Consider the following 20,344-nt stretch of genomic DNA (forward strand, 5'->3'; position numbering starts at 1 on the left):
CCGACCTTTAGCTAATGGTTGACTCAATTCAACTCATTATTTTTAAGATGTACACTCCTGAGAGGATTGCGATCAATTTGAAGATTTTCAGTAAGAACTCTAACCTTTACGTACGAATCTAGCTTAATGAACTAGTCCAGTTTAAACCAAACTCACAAAAAGAAATGAGTTGCCCGCGAACTTTAAACCAAAACTTAAGCTCGACTCATTTTTCTAGCAAACCTAATGTTTGTTGTTTAATTCGTTCCTTTACAAACAGAGCTTAAACAAGCGAATACACAGAGGACTCCATCGAGCTGGACTAGGCTTACAAAAAGGTGGGTCTATGTGACATCAGCCCAAACCTTGAGCAAAGAAGTCTTCCAATTTGGGCTTACAAGAAGCGACAATGGAGAGGCCAGATTGCCACAACAATCTTCTTATTTTATTTTTTAAAAATTTACTCAAGTGACTCGTTTAGATGTACTTTTAAAATAACCGAAAATATTTTTGGTGAAATTATTTTGGATCTCCAAAAGCACTTGAAATGATTTCTACAAGAAGCACCAGTTATGTGCTTCTTGCAGGAAGCACTTCAAATGTTTTTTTATTACTCACTTGTATTTTTGCTAAGAATTAGTTTCAAAAGCACTTTCATCAAACTTGTTTTCAGTTATTTTAAAAACACGAGCCCTTACATTAATGAGAGCAGTAAAGAATACAAATAGAGGAAGTAAGAAATGAGAATCGGATCGACTCATTCCTCGGTAGATCTGAATCCTGATTTTCTACCATTAGATTCCATATGTATTTAGTAAACACAAGAAAGAAAGCCCAAAATTGCTTTGAATCTTTGAATGCAGAAGGATTAAAGAAGTAGTTTTTGGGTGGCGGCCGAAGAATAGTAAACCCAGAGCCCAAGGCTCAATGGGCCTTTAGCTTTCTAGGTATAAATACCATTTCCAACTCCCTACCAAACAGGGAAACACTCACAGTCGCAGCCACACCCGCAGCGGAAGAGGGAAACCAGCTCTCCGGCACATGTCAGTAGTTCCTCTCTCCAATCGCCGCCGTCTTTACTTTTTCTAGGGTTTCAAAAATCCCCAAATTTTCTTCGTTTTTTTCTCTTGGTACCGCGCGGGGGTTTCAATTTGGGATGTCTGCTAGGTTTTTCTTTCCTCTTGAAATTGTTGGGTTCGGGATTGAATTAGATTTTGTTTTGCTTTTTTTTTTTTTTTTTTTTTTTTTTTGCAGCAAACATTATGGCGGACGACAATCAGAATGAGGTGAAGGACGAGGTGGTAGCAGATGTATGTTCAGATTCTTGCAATAATAAATGAATTTGCACTGCCTGCCCTGATTTTGCAGTATTTGTCTTTTCAATAGCAGTATCGTATATAGTTCAGATGGTGTTTTACCGTAGTGGCGGAAAACAATAATGCATGTGCACCCCTATCATTGAACAATTTAACCCGCTAACGCTATCCTTTGTCCCAAAATAAAATAATTCGATTCCCTACCTGTCGTGCATTGTGTTTATGTGGGAATTTGAGATAGATATGGTATTGTTCTGGTTTTTGTTCAAGACTTGCTGAATTGTTAATCTGAGTATTCTGATAATAAATTCGGCTTCAATGCCTTATTATTGAATATTGTATAAGTTTTTCGCAATACGAAAGTTGGATTAGATTTTGCCCTTTTCTTTGAAAGGTTCACCTGAGAATTATATAAAAGATTTCCTTTGGTAGCAACTAATTGTAGTACAATACCGATCTTATCTATTTCCTTTGTATAGAAATAGTCGAAAAGCAGGTTGGAGTTTATTGCAATAAATTTAACAGAAGCTGAAAATGTATTGATGTAATAAAGATTATGTTGTGGTAGCAGCTCCACGAAGTGTGCCTTTAGTATAAAAATGCAATGGAAAAAAGCGGTGCTGATTCATCTTAGACTTAGAGAGGAAAAAGTTATCCACATTGTTTTGCATTCTCTAAAGGTTGCTGCCATTCCCTGTCTAGAAGTTGGTGGTTCTGAATGGTAGAGCTAACTATTGTGATCTTCATCCTCTTGTGCAGATTGCTCCCTTTGATCCTACTAAAAAGAAGAAAAAGAAGAAGGTTGTTATTCAGGATACTACTGATGATTCTGTGGACAAGTTGGCCGAGAAAACGGAAACCTTGACAGGTGGTTCAATTGAACAACCATTTTTTATTTTTGCTGTATTGTTTTACAAGTACATTCATTGAGACTTGTATTTTTTGTCATTGCAGTTTCTGAGGGGCAGGAGAGTACGTTTACTGGTTTGAAAAAGAAGAAGAAGAAGCCAGTAAGTTACCAAGATTTTCCATTGTTTACAATCCAAATATTTTTTCTGAGTATTGATTTTTAGTGGTGCTGTGATTATAGGTTGAGACCAGTATCTTGAATGAAGAGAGTGGTGACCCAGTGGAAGATGTGAATGGTAAGACTTTTAACTAATAAGTTTTTTAGGCTTATGAAAGGCCTGCAACCTTTATGTCTTAAAAAAAATTGATTGAGATTTTATATATTTGGCCTTTTAGAGCACACTGGTGAGGATGAGGAAGGAGAAGGGATTGTTCTAGAGACTCCATCATATCCTTGGGAAGGGAGTGATCGTGATTACACTTATGAAGAAGTGTGTAAATTATATCATTTAAATTACAACTCTCTCATAGTACAGTGATGGTTCCTTGACGTCTACACATGTATGCTTTATTAATTTTACCCATGTAATGCATGCAGCTTCTTGATAGGGTGTTTAACATTCTTCGCGAAAATAACCCGGATCTGGCTGGAGACAGGCGTAGGACAGTGATGAGGCCTCCACAAGTTCTTCGTGAGGGCACAAAGAAAACCGTTTTTGTGAATTTCATGGATCTATGCAAGACGTAGGTTTCAGTTCCCTGAACCAAAACCATTGTTTATATCTCATTTGCTTTGATCTGTTTTGTTCTTCTTATTTAAGTTATTGTCCATTAATCTCTTTCTATTGTTTCTTTGCTTTTCTTTTTATGTACTAATCCGAGGAAAGGTCTCCGAAACAATTAAGTGGCAAAGAACATATGTGTATACAACTGCTTTGTGTTTTCATAATCAAATGTGCTTACTGTTTGACATATGGACTGCGCATTGTTAGTTGATGAGCCTAATGTTAGATATTACCAAATTATTACCTAAAGCTATGGTTGATTTCATCTGTTTAGTTAAAAGGAGTAAACCCTTCTATCTTGAAATTACAGGATGCATAGGCAACCAGATCATGTCATGGCTTTCTTGCTTGCCGAACTGGGAACTAGTGGATCACTTGATGGACAGCAGAGGTTGGTTGTTAAGGGAAGATTTGCCCCAAAAAATTTCGAAGGAATACTGCGGCGATATGTCAGTAAGTACCTCGTTCTGTGGTTTGATTATTTATTTTAGATGGGAAAAAGGATTTACACATGGTCTTTATAGATTTGGAAAAAGCGTATGATAGGGTCCCAAGAGACATTCTTTGGAGGATTTTAGAGAAGAAAGGAGTACGAGTAGCATATATCCAAGCTATAAAGGATATGTATGAAGGAGCAAAGACTGCCGTAAGAACTCATGAAGGACAAACCGAAAGCTTTCCCATAACTGTAGGATTACATCAAGGCTCATCCTTAAGTCCTTACCTTTTTGCGTTGGTAATGGATGAGTTAACACGACATATTCAAGATGATATTCCTTGGTGTATGCTTTTCGCAGACGATATAGTGTTGATAGATGAAACTCAAGAAGGGGTAAATGCAAAGCTTAACCTTTGGAGAGAAGTGTTGGAATCTAAAGGTCTTCGCCTAAGCCGATCAAAGACAGAATATATGGAGTGCAAGTTCAGTGCAAATGGAGGCCAAAACGAGTTAGGGGTGAGGATCGGAGATCAAGAAATACCAAAGAGCGACCGTTTTCGTTACCTAGGATCTATCTTGCAAAAGAACGGAGAATTAGATGGAGATCTCAACCATAGAATACAAGCTGGATGGATGAAGTGGAAGAGTGCATCCGGCGTGTTGTGTGACCGCCGTATGCCACTGAAGCTCAAGGGAAAATTTTATAGGACGGCAATAAGGCCGGCGATGCTGTATGGCACAGAATGTTGGGCGGTGAAACATCAACACGTACACAAAATGGGTGTAGCGGAGATGAGGATGCTTCGTTGGATGTGTGGGCACACGAGAAAGGATAAGATTAGGAATGAGGATATCCGGGGTAAAGTAGGAGTAGCCGAAATTGAAGGAAAGATGAGAGAAAATCGGTTACGGTGGTTTGGACATGTGCAAAGAAGGCCTACTGACGTTCCGATTAGAAGATGCGACTATGGGACAGAGGTTCAGGGCCGAAGGGGTAGAGGAAGACCTAGGAAAACTTTGGAAGAGACTCTAAGAAAAGACTTAGAGTACTTGGATCTAACGAAGGACATGACACAGGATCGAGCACAATGGCGTTCTAAGATTCATATAGCCGATCCCACTCAGTGACTTGGATTTTCCAAGTCTCCAACCGAGAAGTTTTCCTCACTCGGGAAATTAAGGGAACACTACCCCAACCTACATGCTCCACTCAGAAAGCTTCAACATACAAGCTTTAACAAAAGAAAATTCAAAGAACTTAGCGAAGAAGGCTTTGGTGTATTTAACACAATACGTTGAAATGAAGGAAAGCTTATTTATTGATATCCCCGATAAGCTACAAATATGTACATATACATGAGTCAAAATAAGCACACAAGAGGGAGCCTTCACAAAGGTTGCTTAGGAGAAGTCTCAGCAGTCGGTAGAGCCCCAGAAAGAGAAGACACCGGAGGGGGATCATTTGGAGCCTCAGTACTGGACAGAACCCTAGAAGGAGGAGGCATCAGAGGTTGATCATTTGGAGCTTCATTACGCGGTACAGCCCCAGAAGACGAAGACAATAAATGCCTTTGGAACAAACCTACAAATCTCTGATGATCAAGTAAAACCTGACCATCAGTTTCCTTCATCTGGTCAAGCTTCCTCTTCATGTTTGTAGCATAGTCATGTGCGAGCCGGTGCAACTGTTTATTCTCATGCTTGAGCCCTCTAATCTCCTGTTTGAGACTCATCACTTCAGCCGCCAATGATTCAACTTGGCGGGTTCGAGCAAATAGGCGTTGGGCCATATTAGACACAGAACCTGCATACTGAACACTGAGAGCCAGCGAATCCTTAACAGCTAACTCATCAGACCGTTTGGAAAGTAGTCTGTTATCTTTGGGAGTGAGAAGGTTCCTGGCCACCACCGCAGCGGTCATATCATTCTTCATCACGGAATCCCCAACGGTAAGAGGACCAGTAGGGGAGATGAAGGATGGGCGCCATATGTTGTCTGGAGAAGGCGGGGTTGCCTCTTCAACAAGGTTCAAGTCAAAACGACGGTCGGAGGGGCCAGACATTTTCAAAGGTGTTGAAGAGAGAAGAGGTCGGACAAATCAAGATCTTAGAAGTGCAAGAATGAAGCTTCTACTGGTGGAGATTCAAGTGTGCTTTGGAACTTAATGCCAGCTCCTATAAAAATCTGCACTCGACGAAGCTTCAGAAATCGAAGAGGCGCCTGCTCAGAAATCGAAGAGGCGTTTGCTTTCTCAAAAGCTGGGCTGCTTAGAGATCACGAGGGTTGATCTCAGAAATCGAAGAGGCGTTTGCTTTCTCAAAAGTTGGGCTGCTCAAAGACCACGAAGGCCGATCTCAAAAATCGAAGATGCGCTCGCTTTCTCAAAAGCTGGGCTCCCCAGAGACCACGAGGGCCGATCTCAGAAATCGAAGAGGCACCTACTTTTCCAGCCTTTTCCAGCCTTGTCAACACCTGTCACACGCACACTCAGTTTTGCGGAAATTATGGGCATTCTGTCAAAGACTTCTGGGGAAGTAGAAAACACATGAATCTTACTGTTCAATCACCCACTTCCCACACGCAACAATAGTTCATGGGTACCACAGATAACTTTGCCAAAGTTCTCTGCCAAAGTTGAGCACGTGAAGCTTGCAGCTCCCACTACATCGCTCTGACCAAGAAGGGTAAAAGAATAGCAAAGAAACAGCACTAACAAAGTTTAGACCCATAAATTTTGAAGGTCTAGCTACCATATTATTACCCACAAGGGTAAAGGAACAGTACCACTGCTGGATAATTGGAAAGTCCCTGTGTGTCAACCTCTGTGCTTCGTGGCAAGGTAGACTAGCAAACATGCCCAACCTTTACTCACATTCGAGAAAACACTCCCAATAAGATTGCTTGCTCCAAAATCCTCTGAATCTCGAGAGCCAGACTCCCAACATGACTACTTTCTTAAAAATCGAAGAGAGGGTAAAGGAACAGTACCATTGCTGGATAATTGGAAAGTCCCTGTGTGTCAACCTCTGTGCTTCGTGGCAAGGTAGACTAGCAAACATGCCCAACCTTTACTCACATTCGAGAAAACACTCCCAACAAGATTGCTTGCTCCAAAATCGAAGAGGCACCGCCCTCCGAATCTCGAGAGCCAGACTCCCAACATGATTACTTTCTCAAAAATCGAAGAGACACTGCTCCCCGAATCTCGAGAGCCAGACCCCCAGCATGATTGCTTTCTCAAAAATCGATGAGGCATCGTTCTCCGAATCAATCGAAGAGGCGCTCGCTTTCTCAAAAGCTGGGCTGCTCAGAGACCACGAGGGCCGATCTCAGAAATCGAAGAGGCACCTACTTTTCTAGCCTTGTCAGCACCTGTCACACGCACACTCAGCTTTGCAGAAATTATGGGCATTCTGTCGAAGACTTCTGGTGAAGTAGAAAGCACATGAATCTTACTGTTCAATCACCCACTTCCCACACGCAACAATAGCTCATGGGTACCACAAATAACTTTGTCAAAGTTCTCTGCCAAAGTTGAGCACGTGAAGCTTGCAGCTCCCACTACATCGCTCTGACCAAGAAAGGTAAAAGAATAGCAAAGAAACAGCACTAACAAAAGTTTAGACACATAAATTTTGAAGGTCTAGCTACCATATTATTACCCACAACTGTAAAGGAACAGTACCACTGCTGGATAATTGGAAAGTCCCTGTGTGTCAACCTCTGTGCTTCGTGGCAAGGTAGACTAGCAAACATGCCCAACCTTTACTCACATTCGAGAAAACACTCCCAATAAGATTGGTTGCTCCAAAATCGAAGAGGCACCGTCCTCCGAATCTCGAGAGCCAAACTCCCAACATGACTACTTTCTCAAAATCGAAGAGAGGGTAAAGGAACAGTACCATTGCTGGATAATTGGAAAGTCCCTGTGTGTCAACCTTTGTGCTTCGTGGCAAGGTAGACTAGCAAACATGCCCAACCTTTACTCACATTCGAGACAACACTCCCAACAAGATTGCTTGCTCCAAAATCGAAGAGGCACCGCCCTCCGAATCTCGAGAACCAGACTCCCAACATGATTACTTCCTCAAAAATCGAAGAGACACTGCTCTCCGAATCTCGAGAGTCATACCCCCAGCATGATTGCTTTCTCAAAAATCGAAGAGGCATCGTTCTCCGAATCTCGAGAGCCAGATACCACAGACCACTTTTTCAAAGTGCTCTGACAGAGTTAAAACATGTGAAACTGGCAGCTCCCACTACCGTGCTATGACCAAGCAGGGTAAAGGAATAGCATTACTACTTGTTGTTAGGGAGACTCCTATATATGTCGACCTCCATCCCCAACGGACAGGCAGACCTGCAAAAATGCTCAACCCTTCATCATATCTGAGAGGGCACTCCCAACGAAGCCTTTCGAAATATTCAGCTTTCTTTCCCCCCGATAATACCTCTGCAAACAAGCTATACTAGAGCAAGAATATCTCATATCATCAGGGTTAAAAGCAAGAGTATCCCATATCATGCTTTTTCCCTGTCTTTTCTTTTGGCCTTGTTTTTACCTGCAAGACAAGGAGAAAGAGAGCAATCAGTCAGCACTTGGAATCAAGCTTCCAGCCAGGAACTGACTGCCTGGAACCCCTTACCTGATTACTTACCTGGCATTGCTCTCGAGTACTCATCTTCAACATCTTATGTTTCCAGGGAAGATTCCGCATCTGCTTGAGGAACAGATAGGGCAAGTGCGAAGGATACAAGGAAGCATGTGGAGACAAGCGTAACAGCACACGTGCCGATACATTCATTACTCTGTCAAAAGCAAAAGTATCCCATATCAGCAAGGTGGAACGTACTCTAGATTTGATGGACTTGTTTTGACCCTCAAATTCTTCAGTCGGCCTTATACTCTGGAGGAAACCAGAAAACCCTCCAGCTCAGTTCAAGAATAAGCCTGTGGAAAGTTACTTCTTCAAAAGCAAAAGTATCTCATATCATCTCTTCTCATTTTTCTTCTCTTTATCCTTCATGCTGCTGCAAGATGGGGAGAAGGTGAACAATCAGTCGGAGCTCTGATTGCTTACCTTGTCTGTCACCTCTTTCAGCAGACCCCCTAGCTCGGCGACTTGGGGGACTCCTACTACATGGTTTGTATCGCGCTTGACCAAGCCTGAAACTACAAGTAAGCTTCAAGTGAAATTGATACATTACCTTGTGCATCTCCACCAGTTAATGATACCACCCCTGGATGGAGGAAGAGTACTTCCAGAGAAGATGCCACATCTACCTATGAGACAGATAAGGCAAGTCAAGACGACACCACACTCCGATACTTAGAAGTTTCGTGATTACGAGATCATTCTCCCACAATATTTCCTAATGTCATTTGTACTAAATCATTCACTTGTACTCACTAAATGAGAGCTTGAACCTATGTACTTGTGTAAACCCTTCACAATTAATGAGAACTCTTCTATTCCGTGGACGTAGCCAATCTGGGTGAACCACGTACATCTTGTGTTTGCTTTCCTATCTCTATCCATTTATATACTTTCCACACTAATTACCGGAGCAATCTAGCGAAGATCACAAAAAGCGATCGTTTTCGCTACCTAGGATCTATCTTGCAAGAGAACGGAGAATTAGATGGAGATCTCAACCATAGAATACGAGCTGGATGGAAAGAGTGCATCCGGCGTGTTGTGTGACCGTCGTAGGCCACTGAAGCTCAAGGGAAAATTTTATAGGACGGCAATAAGGCTAGCGATGTTGTATGGCACAGAATGTTGGGTGGTGAAGCATCAACACGTACACAAAATGGGTGTAGCAGAGATGAGGATGCTTCGTGGGATGTGTGGGCACACGAGAAAGGATAAGATTGGGAATGAGGATATCCGAGGTAAAGTAGGAGTAGCCGAAATTGTAGGAAATATGAGAGAAAATCGGCTCCGGTGATTTTGAACATGTGTAAAGAAGGCCGACTGACGCTCCGGTTCGAAGATGTGACTACGGGACAGAGGTTCAGGGCCGAAGGGGTAGAGGAAGACCTAGGACAACTTTGGAAGAGACTCTAAGAAAAGACTTAGAGTACTTGGATCTAACGGAGGACATGACACAAAACCGAGCGCAATGGCGTTCTAGGATTCATATAGCCGACCCCACTTCGTGGGAAAAGGCTTTGTTGTTGTTGTTGTTGTTGTTGTTGTATTACAATTGTTAATCTGGAGTCGTTTGATGGGAGAGTGTTCTGCATACGCCCATGCATCCTTAGCTGTTATGTCTCTTTTTGTATGTGCTCGGTTGTTTGTTCACACATTTAATTATTCTTTCATTTGTACTCATGCAACTTCTTTTCTTTCAGATGAATATGTCATTTGCCTCGGGTGCAAAAGTCCAGACACTATACTTTCAAAGGAGAATCGTCTCTTCTTTCTCAGATGCGAGAAGGTAACAATCATATTACTATAGCCTTTTCTAACGTTAATGGTTACGACAATCTGGCATCCCCCTGGATTCTAATTTATACAAAGTTGGTCGTCCACAACATAAAAGAAAATAAAGAAGGTTTTCAGTGTTTTTATGCTGCTGCATAATATATTGTTGTAGAGGCCTATGATGATCTAAGAATTGCCTACATTGTCAGATTATTTGTCATGATAGAGTAACCTAAATTATTTCTGAGGCCTCGCGGAAAAGTGTTATGTTTATTAAGGGGTGGTGGAACTAAACCCTTGGGGTTTCGGGTGAAGTATTTTTTTTCTTCTTCAGGGGGTTTTCGTTATACTCTTAAAATATATAGCTATGGCGTTTAAGTTCATCCGCCCGTAGTTTCAACCCTAATAAAATAGGGATATGCTACTGATCGTTCCAGTTTTACAATTCTTGAACTGGAGATATATCGCCGTGCTTTCAATTGATAATTTATTTGATAATTCTTTCTGTTGCAGTGTGGTTCTGGACGATCAGTTGCTCCAATTAAAGCTGGTTTTATGGCTCGTGTTGGGCGAAGGAACGCCGGGACATAAATTTAGCCTGTTGTCGACTCGTTTACTAGCTGTTATTGAGTTTCGAGTTGCATGTTTGCTATCTACAACACTAACAATTTTCCTGTGACATTCGGATGTTGAGAATTTTCGAGCACTGTTTCATATTTATATATTTTCTTAGTGCTTAGTGACCTTCCTAAACTTAGCTTTTGCTGATAATTGTTTGCTGTTTAGCAATCACTTCGATATATCTTCTCCAATCCCTCATTGTTCTTTCTTCTCCATCTCTCTCGAAATTTAGTCGGTCACTCCCATGTCGAAATTTAGACGGCACGGGACGGGACAGGGAGTAGGATTGCAAGACGAGTGCTCAAAGAGCTCTTGGCATTCTTATTTAGGGAGCACAGTGGAAAATTGGTTCTCCATTCTGGAAACATGAATTCATCTTTGGTCAGGTTCGTCTGCCAATTCGGTATCCGTCGAGCGTCGCGGTCAATTTGTTCTGTAAATTACAAAAGTCCGGCAGAAAAATGAACGTCCCGTTACCACTAAAACGGCATTTTTTTTCCATGAACTCGAAAGTACATGGACGCCCCTGCGGCGGCTTCGTGAATTTCTCTAACCTGGACGGTGGTTAAACTCGAAGGATCACTTGCGAAGGAGGGATGGCGGCATCCCACTATAAGCAGGAAGCGATCTAGTTCGCAAGAAACTGCTGATCTGACTTGATTAAGAGCTGGTCAGTGGGATGTAACCTGTAAAATTCGAATCGGTTTATTCTTAATCCATATTTGCATCTAGTTATAATTGGATTACGTACTAGGATCATTAGATTTGACTTGTCGATCCATATCCAATAAGCATCAAATCACATCGGATTAGATCATTAATATATAATCCAAGACACAAAAAAGGTTAATTATCATTGGTAACTTCATTTTTATTATATTCACCTTTTTTTAATTTGAACTTTTCATATTATATATATATATATATATATAATAAATAAATAAATAAAAAACGTGCGTGCATTTCGAATGCATTAAAAACTTAATTTATTGCTATGCACAAGTATAATATATTCTTATAAAAATTTATTTATAATCAAACTTATCGAATTCATATCGTAATTAGAATACTCAGTCCATATTCTATTAATTCCATCAGATGCAGATTAAAATTCAATTCATTGACATGCCATTTTTCTTTCTTTTTTTGGTCACAATCCACTGGCAGGTCTAGGGATGTCCATATTATTGAAGTTGGGTGCCTCTTTTGTATCTCACCAAGTGATTAAAGTTGCATAGCCTACCTAACAAATGGTATGTAATTCTTAGTTTTTTCCGGATTCACAGTTTGAAAAGAGAACGGACATTTCACCACTCTCGCAATATATCTTGACGATGTTGATCGCTTCGCTAGATACCTGTTGAAATATTACTGTAACTTCCATCAATGATGGTGTTGCTGAGGAGATGCAGTGGCTTTGTTAGCAAACCAGAAGTCCGATTTGCAGAGGTAGATGCAACCGAAGCACTTCCAAGGCGTGTCTTTGTGCACCCTGAGTTGCAGTATCCACTGTTCCTTCCATAGTTGGCCCTTTGCCAAAGCAAATGAGCAGGTGCCTAATTAATAATTAAAGAGTAATGCTACACTTACTATCTATTTGTACTATCTCTCTAATTGAGGTAGCCTCCACCAACGCATGTGGATTCTATCTCTATTAAAGATATGGTACAATTGGATGGTAAGAATAATATTTTTTATAATTAAAACATGCACCCATCAAGTGGTTATAATTTTTATGCTTTCTATTTAATAGTTGTAATTTGAGAGCTTTATTAAAAAGGGTTTGCGCTAAATTTATTTTAACTAGAGTCATCATATTACTTTGTTTAATGAAAACAACTTAAACTTTAATAAAAAAAAAGACTTAAATTTTAATGAAATGGATAGAAGTTGAATATAATAAAAATAAAATAGAAAAATGTAATAAAAACTGACATGCGGGGACTAGTGCATCCATCAACACATTATTTCTACTACACTATTTCTGAAACTGAACACTCTTTATGAAATTGAACACTAATTATTTCTGAAACTAAACACAAGTAATACATTTCTTAAACTGAATATGGTATCTCTCCCAAAAGTCTAACAACTATTCATCTCTCTTATCTTCTTGAATTTTCTCAGCACTTTATCACTTTCCAGACACCTTTTCTTCTAATTTTCTTCGATTCTCATCAAATTTTCTCTGAATCTCTGAATTTTCTTAGCTTTCTTCAACTTAAGCTGCCTCCTTTGGTTTCAACGTTTCAATGTTCCATACGTTTTTCATCTTTTATGTATTTTTGTTAATTCAATTGATTTTATATATAATTTTTTATAAATATCTTTCTCTACTACTACAACTTGCTGCAACTGGTATTTTCCGTATATTGTTTAGTGCGATTATCCCATCGTTCTGCATGTTCGTCTTCCTTCATTTTATGAAGAACTAAAAGGGGTCTCCTTGAGAAATTGAAGATTTTTCAGTTGAAGGATTATGCTGTGCGCATCTTCAAGATTTTTCAGTTGAAAGGATTTTTAACTTCAGGATCAATTCTTCAGCAGTGTTGTTATATTAGATTAGAGTGATCGACTTGAGTTTAGTGTTCAATTAAAGGGATCAACGTCAAGGTTGGTCCAGAGATATTTGAGGTCCGGGACGACGCCCAAAAATATGCCCTAACTTCATATAAGAAAATTATTTATTTTCACACGTAAGACATCAATAAAATTATAATTAGAAAAGTAGTTCAAACTCAATAATTTAGAAATACATAAAGACTAATATATTTTGTATCTAAAGAAGGAAACCAAAAAACTCCGAGCTTACATGTAGATAGACGATGAGTTTTGTTTTTCATCTAAACTTTTAAAGTGTTTTTGTATAAATCGTGATGTGTTTTTTCTTATTTACTAACCTTGTCAATATGACTCAAAACATAATGATGCTTTTGAGTCTTTAATTAATATGTATAAGTAATGAATGAGCACTAAATTAAACCTTTTGATGACATTTCATATGATTTACAAATTTGCTCTAAAGATTTGGTCTACTTATTAGTTTTTGTAGAAGATTAGACTTGAATTCAAACGAATATTTAAAAATAGCAACCCACATAGCTACTAGTCTATAACTAAAAATAAATTAACAACCAAACAAATTTTCGTAAAAATTAAAAAGAATAAATACGCATATAGCATTTCGAACTTCGGAAATCTTGTTAATTTTAAACAACAAAAATCATTGCTTCTAATTAAACATCTTGATCCTTTAACCAAATTTTATAAATTTATACTCTTATGAAAAAAAAAATTGTAAAAATTGGAAAGTAAATAAGCACATGTAGTGTTTTGAACCCAAGACCTCTTCATTATTTTCAAATGACAAAGCACACCACATCTAGTTAAATTTCTTTGTTATTAAACCAAATGTTATAAATTTACACTCTTATGAAAATATATAAAAATATACCACCCTAATAATTTTAGTGTCCCAAATTTTTTTAGACCCCTGATGGTCGCCCTGCCAACATTGGGCTTGGGCTAGGCCTGATCAACGTTTGCAGTTGTTGCAATGCACAAGTTCATTCTCTGCTAGGTTGGGTAGCTTTCCACACGCTTCATTAGGGGGTTATTTTTTTACTTTTCTCTTTATCATTAAATAGAGTTATAAGATGTTTTTTTATTAAAATTCAAAGTTTTGAAGCCGTTTTCATTAGTTTTTCTTTATAATTTCTTCCTTATGGTAATAAGTTAATAAAATTAAACATCCCAAAGGGGTAAAAATGTAAATCACTCTTCTGAACTATCAAAAGGGAAAATGATAAACTTGGATTTTGTAAATATGATTTGAGAGTATGCTTGTATTTTCTACGTAGAATGTTCTACTAAATATATATTTTGCTCAATGGCGGAGCCATGAATTATTTGGTGGTGGGCTAAGCTAAAATTATAACTATGAAATCAAATTCTCAATTTTTTTTTTGTTGCCTACATAAAGTTATATAATAGTAAACCTAAAAGTCATAATTTGAAGCAAGAAATTTATAATTTGTTTTTTAGGCTTTTAACCTTAGAACTTTCAAATGAATAAAATAAAGAATCGTGTGTGGTATGGAAATTTTAATTTCTTACTATTAAATTTTAGTATTACTTAAAGTGATGAGTTTATTTAACATTTACTAACTCGTATTTTACCTAAAAACAGCTCTAAGATTCAAAATTTTCATTTTTAGGTAGGGTATGACAATTAAAAATCATAAATAGCTCAATAATTAATATTTTTAAGCTTAAAGAATTTCTCACTATGCTACAGTCCACCGAAACCTTATACTTGGCTCTGTCGATGACTTTGCTGATTCTCAAAATAAAAAATAAAAAAAGTATTTTTGCTGAGGAGGCCTATGAAGATTTATGTCGACATCGGCTGAGATTTGTCTCGTGTATGAAAGAGTAATACCTATATGAGGCTTCCTCGTTAAATTTATTTATTTTTCTTTCTCTTGTCCTTATTATTAAATAAAGTTATTAAATGATTTTTAGTTAAAATTCAATGTTTTAAAATCATTTTTATTAGTTTTCATTTGTAATTTCTTCCTTTTAATAATAAGTTAACAAAATCAAAACACACAATAGGATAAACTTGGCTTTTCTAAATATGATTTAGGAGTAGACTTGTATTTTCTACATAGCATGTTCTACTAAATATGTAGTTTGCTCAATGGAGGAGCCACGAATTATTCAATGGGTAGGCTAAGCTAAAATTATTATTAAGAAATCAAATTCCCAATTTGTTTTGTTGCCTACATAAAGTTATATAATAGTAAACCTAAAAGTTATAATTTGAAGCAAGAAATATATAGTCTATTTTAGGCTTCTACTTTCAAATGAATAAAATAAAGAAACATTTGTGGTATGGAAGTTTAAATTTATTACTATTAAATTTTAGTATCAGTTAAAGTGATGAGTTTATTTAACCTTTATTAACTCTTATTTCCCTGAAAACAACTCTAAGATTCAAAATTTTCATTTGTTAGGTAGGCTATGAAAATTGAAAAGCATAAAATAGCCCAAATAATTAATACTTTTAAGCTTAAAGAACTAAAACTCTCTCGTGGGTGATTTTGCTGGTTCTCAAAAAAAATAAAAATAAAAAAAATATTTTTGCTGAGGAGGCCTATGAAGATTTATGCCGACATCGGCAAAGATTTTGTCTCGTCTATGAAAGAGTAATACCGATCTGAGGCATCCTCGATAATCGATTTTCATAATTTGATTTACTTATATTTTTATATTCTACACTACCCAAAAAAATATTATCCATTTTTACGGGAAAGAGCTGAGAGGGAACTGGACGAAACTTACATGCAAGGAGACTTTAATTGGATCGCAAGGGGAAAGATATATAAATAATTTTCTATATGCCTTGTTATGTAATTAGTTCTCTTATGTTTGCTTATGGCTTTGTAAACATGTAAAGGTTTTGATAAAATAAATGTTCACCAATAAATTAAATTTTGACCCGTTATGGCTTAGTGGCACACGCCAAGGTTCTTACTAAATTGCACACATGGTATGTGACTCGTCAAAATTGGATGAGTTAACAAGAGTGACACGTGTAAACATTTAAAACTTCCGTAAAACAAATCAAATTAAGAGCAAAAGGGGACAAATTACCCTAATATAGTCGAAGTATATCAATTAGGGTTTAATTCCCTAATTCAATGATTATGATTTAATTAAGAGCTAAATTAAATCATTAGCTCAAATTAAATCAAATTAGAAAGTCAATCACATAAGTTACGGAATTCAAATCAAGAATTCTAAACTAATATTTTATCTCTCTAACCAAGACAAACACTAAAATACTCACATTTGTGTTCTTTATCAAGCTTATGGAGAATCAACAATCACATCAAACATACATGATGATTTGTCCACCACCGAAGCTGTAAATCATCCACCACGTGACACTACTTGCGGTCCAGTTTCATTCAAAATTAAGTCTTGAGTGTCATTGAAAGGAACCTCAACCCGATTCAAGATTGGATCAAATCTCTAGGTTGAAGATTGATTCAAATTAAGGAATATTCTTGTAAAGAATAGACCACTTAAATTATAACCTAAACAGTAATCAATACAAATTATTGTATACAAATATTTTTCAGTTATTCGTTATAAGAATTTCTGTGTTTATAAGCTCTTCATTGGTTTCTTTTCTTGAGATGGACAAGTCACTTATATATATCGGGGTGTAAAAGTCCATATACCATACCTTCAAAGCAAAATGTTCTCTTTCTTCTCATTTGCATTGGTTTTTTTTTTTTTTTTTTTTCATATCAATTGGGAGGAGGAGCTTTAAACTTTGAATTTCGAAATGAAGTAACACTCAACTAAAAGCAGCTGGTTGGTGAAATGTTTCTAATATGTTGAACTTCTCTGCCTCTTCTGTATCTCATCAAGTGATATGTGTGTGTGTGCAGTGGCGGATCCACAGTAGGATCAATGGGGTCGCACGACCCCTTGGAAGCCATGGAAACAACCTTAGAGACCCCTTGGAGCTGCTGGTGTGACCCCTTGGCTGCACACCAAGTGTTCGACGAAGGGTCTGAAAGAACTCCTCAGCTGGGCTGGTTGAAGACAAAGGCGCGCGCGCCTGTTTTTTTTTTTAAAACAACCTGGGCAAAACAACGTCGTTTTGGGCCAGGTCTGAACAAAAAAAAAAAGCCCAGCGTGTCATTTTCAGCCCTATTTCACACAGATCCGAAGCCATTCATTCCAAAACCTCCAAATTTCTTTTGTTTTCTCCTCCTCCAACCCTAAGTTCCAAACTCAATCCCCCCCAAACCCTCAACTCCATCTCCTCCCTTGCTGCCGCCATTAAGGTGCCTTTGTGTTGCCGTCGTCGTCACTGTGGTGGTGGTGCCACCAGCTTTGCTCTTTGTATTTGCTCATTGTTATTGTGAAATTTCACAATTCAAGTAAGTTCTAAACCCTATGTATGATATATTTAATTTAATTGAAACCTAATTCATATTTATTTTGATTATATTGGTGGTTTGTTTATATTGTGAGTATTTATTTTGAATATTTTGTATATGTAGAATATATTTAATTTAATTGAAATTCAATTCATATTTATTTTGATTATATTGATGGTTTGTTTATATTGTGAGTTTTTATTTTCATTATTTTGTATATGTAGAATGCAAGATGAGATATTTAATTTAATTGAAATCCAATTCATACTTATTTTGAGTATGTTGATGGTTTGTTTATATTGTGAGTATTTATTTTGAATATTTTGTATATGTAGAATATATTTAATTTAATTGAAATTCAATTCATATTTATTTTGATTATATTGATGGTTTGTTTATATTGTGAGTTTTTATTTTCATTATTTTGTATATGTAGAATGCAAGATGAGATATTTAATTTAATTGAAATCAATTCATATTTATTTTGATTATGTTGATGGTTTGTTTATATTGTGAGTATTTATTTTGAATATTTTGTATATGTAGAATTATTATGGAACAGTTTTTTTAAGAGAAAGTCATCATCGGGTTCGGGTAGTTCGAATAATGTTGATAGTTCAAATACTGTTGGTTGTTCAAGAACTCCAAGTTCAAGACAAAGTCAGTTAGATGGTGTTTTGGGTAATCTTGAAGCGGATCTTGGATTGAGAACTCGAATAATAGATTATGATGTTAATATGAGAGATGAGGTCCGAAGATCATATCTACAAAAAGGACCTTGTCAACCTAGAGGTCATAATTTCCCAATAACTAATATGTCGGGACTTAATCGACGCTTCATTCCCAAATGGTTTGATGAGTTTGATTGGTTGGAGTATAGTATATCTAAAGATGCGGCATTTTGTCTCTATTGCTATCTCTTTAAAACCAATTTTGCACAAGTGGGTAGTGAAGCTTTCACTGGAGATGGATTTAAGACTTGGAAGAAAGGGAGAGAAAGATTTAAGATGCATGTTGGACCGGTTGGGAATGTTCATAATAAAGCTAGAGAAGCTGCTACAAATTTGATGAATCAAGCTACACATATTGAAACGGCAGTGAGCAAACACTCCGACCAAGCTCGTAAGGCTTATCGCACATGCTTGAATGCATCAATCAAGTGCACTAAATTTTTATTGAGACAACGTCTTCCTTTTCGTGGCCATGATGAAAGTGCCACTTCAAGCAATAGGGGGAATTACTTGGAGCTATTGCAATTCCTTGCAGATAATAATGATAAAGTTAGAGAAGTTGTGATGGAAAATGCTCCGGGGAATCTCAAATTACTAGCTCCTACATTCAAAAAGAAATTGTGAATTCATGTGGGTGTTGCGTTATGTGGATGACAACGGGCATATAATTGAAAGATTTGTGGGTATCCAACATGTTACCAACACTATTTCAAGTTCACTAAATGATGTTATTGACACATTATTTTCTCACAACAGTTTGAGCATTTCCAAGCTACGAGGACAAGGTTATGATGCTGCTAGCAATATGAGAGGTGAGTTGAATGGCCTTAAAACAAAGATATTGAGAGAACAATCTTGTGCATATTATGTTCATTGTTTTGCTCATCAACTTCAACTAGCTCTTGTTGCCGTAGCAAAGAAGAATATAGACTTTGCCTCTTTTTTTGCAACGGCTAATATTATGATTGCCTCTTTTTTTGCAACGGCTAATATTGTGGTTAATCATGTTGGAGCATCTTGTAAGCGGCGTGATTTACTTAGAGGGCAACTTCAAGAAGAGCTTGTGATAGCTTTTGAAAATGATTGTCTTATAACGGGGCGAGGCTTAAATCTAGAAACAAGTCTCAAACGTGCCGGTGACACACGATGGAACTCACACTATGGTACCTTGATTAGCATCATTTCCATGTTTTCATCCGTGGTTCATGTGCTTCAAATGGTTATTGATGATAATCCCAATGAAAGTGCGGGTGAAGCAAATAAGTTAATGAGAGAAATACGTACTTTTGAGTTTGTGTTTCACCTTTTCTTGATGAAAGTCATATTGGGACTCACAAATGATTTGTCACAAGCATTGCAAATGAAAGATCAAGAAATTGTGAATGCAATGGCTTTAGTGAAATCATGCAAGGAAAAGCTACATTGGATGAGGAATAATGGGTTCGATGCATTGGTTGATGAAGTATCTTCTTTTTGTGAAAAACATTATATTGATGTTCTTAACATGGAAGATGCATTTATACTTCCAGGGAGGTCAAGGCGTAATGCTCCAATAAAGACAAATCGTCATCATTATCGTGTGGAGCTCTTTATTTATATCATTGATGAACAAATTACGGAGTTAGAGGATCGCTTTAATGAGGTAAATACCGAGTTGCTTATTTGTTTGGCATGTTTGAGTCCGAAAGATTCATTTGTAGCTTTTGATAAACCAAAATTACTTCGTCTTGCTCAATTTTATCTTCAAGACTTTTCGGATGAGGATCGTTTGGCACTTGAAGATCAACTTGAGATTTATATTCATTATGTGCGTTCCAGTAATGATTTCTCTCAATTGGAAGGGATTGGTGATCTTGCAAAAAAAATGGTGGAGACAAGGATGCATCAAGTATTCAATTATGTATATCTACTCATTACATTGTCTTTAGTTTTACCAGTTGCAACTGCTTCAGTGGAGAGAGCATTTTTTTTGTTATGAATATTGTTAAGGGTCCACTTAGGAACAAAATGGGAGATCAATGGTTGAGTGATAGCTTGCTTGTTTATATTGAGAGAGATATTTTTGCTTGTATTGAAAATGAAGCTATAATGCTTCGTTTTCAAAATATGAAACCTCGTTGTGGACAATTATAGCTTGTAATATTGTTTCCATTATGAATTATGAATGAAAGTACTATGATTTCATTTTCAACATGTTTTTCCATCCTAAATTTTTTTTTGGACTTTTACA

The 20,344-nt window shown here is 37.3% G+C and overlaps 2 protein-coding genes and 1 non-coding gene across 5 annotated transcripts; all 3 read left to right on the forward strand.

Annotated features, from left to right (window-relative positions):
- Positions 1–715: 715 nt before the first annotated feature.
- Positions 716–10,553, forward strand: LOC103422639 (eukaryotic translation initiation factor 2 subunit beta). Its single transcript, XM_008360695.4, has 10 exons — positions 716–1,022; positions 1,234–1,289; positions 2,055–2,163; positions 2,250–2,305; positions 2,386–2,440; positions 2,541–2,635; positions 2,743–2,888; positions 3,240–3,382; positions 9,728–9,813; positions 10,314–10,553. Exons 2-10 carry the CDS (start codon positions 1,242–1,244, stop codon positions 10,389–10,391), a joined length of 816 nt encoding a protein of 271 aa, XP_008358917.1. The 5' UTR covers positions 716–1,022; positions 1,234–1,241; the 3' UTR covers positions 10,392–10,553.
- On the forward strand, positions 9,971–10,054 carry LOC114819884 (small nucleolar RNA SNORD34). Its single transcript, XR_003767182.1, has one exon. It is a non-coding gene; the product is annotated as a small nucleolar RNA SNORD34 (small nucleolar RNA).
- A 962-nt stretch (positions 10,554–11,515) lies between the features above and the next one.
- On the forward strand, positions 11,516–20,231 carry LOC139189177 (uncharacterized). Of its 3 annotated transcripts, XM_070807584.1 has the most exons (4): positions 11,516–11,674; positions 11,775–11,973; positions 16,886–17,383; positions 17,930–20,231. In XM_070807584.1, exon 4 carries the CDS (start codon positions 18,743–18,745, stop codon positions 20,090–20,092), a length of 1,350 nt encoding a protein of 449 aa, XP_070663685.1. In that variant the 5' UTR covers positions 11,516–11,674; positions 11,775–11,973; positions 16,886–17,383; positions 17,930–18,742; the 3' UTR covers positions 20,093–20,231. The 3 variants fall into 3 exon arrangements, with proteins under 3 accessions (XP_070663685.1, XP_070663686.1, XP_070663684.1); XM_070807585.1 differs by lacking the exons at positions 11,516–11,674; positions 11,775–11,973 and adding an exon at positions 16,238–16,464; XM_070807583.1 differs by lacking the exons at positions 11,516–11,674; positions 11,775–11,973 and adding an exon at positions 16,680–16,808.
- Positions 20,232–20,344: the final 113 nt, after the last annotated feature.

The sequence above is a fragment of the Malus domestica genome, chromosome 11, assembly GCF_042453785.1.
Source record: "Malus domestica chromosome 11, GDT2T_hap1".
NCBI classification, from domain to species: domain Eukaryota; kingdom Viridiplantae; phylum Streptophyta; class Magnoliopsida; order Rosales; family Rosaceae; genus Malus; species Malus domestica.

What these genes read in the sequence shown, in the direction of transcription:
- LOC103422639 (XM_008360695.4), top strand. Translation starts at nt 1,242, where the DNA reads ATGGCGGACGACAATCAGAATGAGGTGAAGGACGAGGTGGTAGCAGAT. An exon ending in AGGACGAGGTGGTAGCAGAT is followed by an intron (nt 1,290 to 2,054) that starts GTATGTTCAGAT and finishes CCTCTTGTGCAG; the next exon opens with ATTGCTCCCTTTGATCCTAC. An exon ending in CCCAGTGGAAGATGTGAATG is followed by an intron (nt 2,441 to 2,540) that starts GTAAGACTTTTA and finishes TTGGCCTTTTAG; the next exon opens with AGCACACTGGTGAGGATGAG.
- LOC139189177 (XM_070807584.1), top strand. Translation starts at nt 18,743, where the DNA reads ATGTGGGTGTTGCGTTATGTGGATGACAACGGGCATATAATTGAAAGA.